Raw genomic sequence first — 3,838 nt, 5'->3', positions numbered from 1 at the left:
GTGACTGCTCATCTTTGAAACCAAACCTTTCTTTTTTGGAAAAATCTGCACTTGCTAGCCAATAATAGGGTTAGAGAGGGCCTAGAGAATACCAATAATCAAGGATATACGATTGCTCTTGCTCCATGATCAGACCATCAAGAAATGAACACAATAATGGAATGACAATAATTTGAAAAAGACAGGGAAAGATGAATGAGTAACGGAACAGAAGTCAAGCACGCTTTGTTTGCTGTAATTTGGCCGCTCACTTGGCATGTGGGGACACAAAGGAGGTTCAGCTCCATGGATGAGAGGGACAAATGGTGAAGAGGGAAACAGGAACAGTAAAAAGAAGATGATGGGATTGCGGGGTGCTGCCAGGAAGATGCCCATGTCTCATCATTATGTCAAGAATCTTACAGCGGCAGGATCATCATCTGGTCGGCATCGAATCACGTTGTAAAACGCTCCAGTATCTTCATGGTCAGGTTAAATTTGAAAGATTACTGTAATTCACATCATTTTCATGTCACTATCACTTTGCTTTGCTGACTAAAAATGTAAGAGATCGGTGTAATACTCAAATTTCGCCGTTTACATCTACTTTATCCCTCCTGCAAACGCCTATAAATTGAGAGGAGGGGTTGTTGCTGGGTCATCACCAACAAGTGCACAGAGAGATAGAGAGAAAAAGAGAGAGAGAGAGAGTGACAGAGAGAGAGATGGAAAACTTTCCTGTTGTTGATATGGAGAAACTCAATGGAGAGGAGAGAGGGGCAACCATGGCCATCATCCAAGATGCTTGTGAGAACTGGGGTTTCTTTGAGGTATACATTCTCCCATGGCCAAGATATTTCTTAGTTCCATTTAACGTAGATAACCATTTTAGAAGTTATTTGGAAGCACGGCTCCATGGATTTCAAGTGGAGAGCACAAGTCTTCGAGAAAGCTTGTGTATCATAAAGCAGAGACTTCATTACTCACCAATATAATGTCTTCAATATTTTACTTTGTCAATTGCCACCGCCCATGCACAATACTTTTGGAAGCACAGATCCAAAGAAAAGGTGAACTTTAATCAGAATCAAATTTTTTCTGCCTTCTGCTCTCTGTTTCCAAGCTTAAGCGGCCCTACATGCAGAAGAACAGCCTATCTCCCTCATCTCTTGTCATATACAATCACTATGTGTGCCGTGGCATTATGCATTTCAGCCATTAAAGATGCAATTTGATGGAGATTACAGTAAATGAAGAAACAAAACAATAGTCGGCCATGGATTACCAAACTCCACGCTCTATCAAAGAGGGCGTGTTGTATAGAAATTAAGGATGGAACATGGTATTACTATTCTGTGTTCATAAGCTTGTATCTGATAATGGTGTTTCATCTGTGTTGGGCTTCATGAAGGTGGTGAACCATGGCGTCCCTACCCAGCTGATGGATGAGGTGCAGCGGCTGTTTAAGGAACACTACAAGCAGGTCATGGAGAAGGAATTCATGGAGTCTGTGGCGAGCAAGAAGCTAGAGGAAGGAGAACCAGGGTGGGATGAAGTGGACTGGGAGAGCACCTTCTTCGCACGCCACTTGCCTGTCTCAGACATAGCTGATGTGCCTGGCATTGGCCATGATTACAGGTATAAAAAAGCGAAGCTTCTCTCCCTACTTTTCCTGTTACAATCTTCTTCTTTGGATGCCAATACTTTCAGATATTGGGTGTATAGGGATATCTGATTACCAATTTGGTTTTCAATGTGTTTCGTTGGATCTGGTATGTGAATTTGGATCCAGTTACTATTTGGATCCGGCTTCAACATGCAGTTTCACAACTGGATTGGAATCTGAGTTCCACAATCTACAGTGATATCCAATGAAGGTCCTACCTACCTGATCCAATGTTTAGATCTTATGCTAGTTGGATCCAATTTCAGTTTTGAAATTGGGGTCCAAACTGAAGTCTAAATTGATATGTGATTGCAAAAAATCCAATTAGCTGTTTAAGGTCCGGCTTCTCTAAGGGATTAGGTTTAAGTTTTGGAGTGGTCATTGTCACGTTCCAGTGCGTTTTATTTGTAAACCGTAAAAGGTCTCGAAACATGTTTTATGAAAACCGAGGGGGCAGGCACAGGGGGCAGTGGCCTCTCTTAAGGGCGGTGAAATGAATCACTTACCTTTTTTTTAAAAAAAAATATGACTAAAGAGTATCCTATTGTTGACTTGATATAATTAACTTTCCACATATGGCCTAGTGAATCTTTATTTTTACATTAAGATATTCAAACATTTGTTTTGTTAGATATATGAGTGCCACATCGGCTATAGAAATCTGTGGAAGAATTTTTCTGGCTTCGCCACTGACCATTGTACATAACAGGGTGGCCATGGAGGACTTTGTAACACGGCTGCAAGACCTTGCAGAGCAGTTCCTTGACCTCTTCTGTGAAAACCTTGGCTTGGAGAAAGGCTACCTTAAGAAGGTGTTCGCGGGCAAAAATGGGCCGACTTATGGCACCAAGGTCTGCAACTACCCAGCCTGTCCTCGACCCGACCTCGTCAATGGCCTCCGCGCCCACACCGACGCCGGAGGTGTAATCCTACTCTTTCAGGATGACTGTGTCCCCGGACTTCAGCTACTTAAAGATGGTCAGTGGGTTGATGTTCCCCCCATGCGCCACACTATTGTCATCAACCTCGGCGACCAAGTAGAGGTAAGACATACATACATACATACATACATACCTACATACCTACATGTGGTGAAGCTAGAAATTTCTGGTTAAGGGACACTTTAAGTATAAATTTCAAATTTGAAGGGGCATTCATATGTAAAAAATTAAAAATTAATGAAGTTTTTATATATAAATAATGTAAATTTAGTGGTTTGGTGTAGGCAATTGCTTACTCCAACCATAAAGTTGTTCTGCCATTGATATATACATACATACATACATGCACATATACAATGTCATATGATATGATACGATACGGTGCAGGTGATCACGAATGGGAGGTACAAGAGCGTGGAGCACCGGGTGGTTGCACAGAGAGAGGGAGAGAGGATGTCGATTGCCTCGTTCTACAACCCGGGGAGTGATGCACTCATATGTCCAGCCCCTCCCCTCCTCGACAAGGAACAAAACGGAATAGTCGATCAAAACACGTACCCCAAGTTTGTTTTCCAAGACTACATGAAGCTCTATGTGCGCGAGAAGTTCAATGCCAAGGCACCAAGATTCCAGACCATGAAATCTGTGGAGTGCATCAATATGGACCCAATTGCTACTGCTTAATTTCCCTCTCATATATATATATATACATATATACAATGGATGTCATGCATTTCTATTATGTGTCTCTCAAGAGAGCTAGTGTGTGGTTGTATGATGACAAGGTTGAGTTGAGTTGTGGATTGAAGAGCTTTGTTTGGTAGATGTTATTGGCCCTTGGTTATTGGTTATGAAGTTGTTTGTATTTAATGAGTTGTATCAATAAACTATTGTGGAGTGTTGGAGTCTTTTTGTTCAATGGAAGGTGATTTTTAGGTTTTTTTGGGTTGTGAATCGAGCAGAGCCAAGGGAGGGTCGGCAGGAGCCATGGCCCCCTCAAATTTACCAAAAAAAAAATTACATGTAATTTAAAAAAAAGTCTTTTATCCTATATACAAATTTTGAAAAATTATATTTTTGCTCCTTTTAAAATTTTAAATCATAATTCAGCCCCCCATAATAAAAAATTTCTAGCTCGACCCCTTGTTGTGACCTATCTCCAATAAGATAGACTACTTTCTAAAATGCAAGATTAAGCAAGATACTAACAGGAAAGCGAAGCAGATGGGTTGGTGGTCATAAGCCTCAGATG

The 3,838-nt window shown here is 41.2% G+C and overlaps 1 protein-coding gene across 1 annotated transcript; it reads left to right on the top strand.

Moving 5' to 3' along the window:
• Nucleotides 1-636: 636 nt before the first annotated feature.
• On the top strand, nt 637-3,505 carry LOC116258121 (1-aminocyclopropane-1-carboxylate oxidase-like). The gene is made up of 4 exons (XM_031635245.2): nt 637-809; nt 1,391-1,617; nt 2,355-2,688; nt 2,974-3,505. Exons 1-4 carry the CDS (start codon nt 705-707, stop codon nt 3,268-3,270), a joined length of 963 nt encoding a protein of 320 aa, XP_031491105.1. The 5' UTR covers nt 637-704; the 3' UTR covers nt 3,271-3,505.
• The last annotated feature ends 333 nt before the right edge of the window (nt 3,506-3,838 follow it).

Source organism: Nymphaea colorata, chromosome 7 (assembly GCF_008831285.2).
Source record: "Nymphaea colorata isolate Beijing-Zhang1983 chromosome 7, ASM883128v2, whole genome shotgun sequence".
NCBI lineage: Eukaryota > Viridiplantae > Streptophyta > Magnoliopsida > Nymphaeales > Nymphaeaceae > Nymphaea > Nymphaea colorata.
This window is presented reverse-complemented; position numbering and strand designations above follow the sequence as displayed.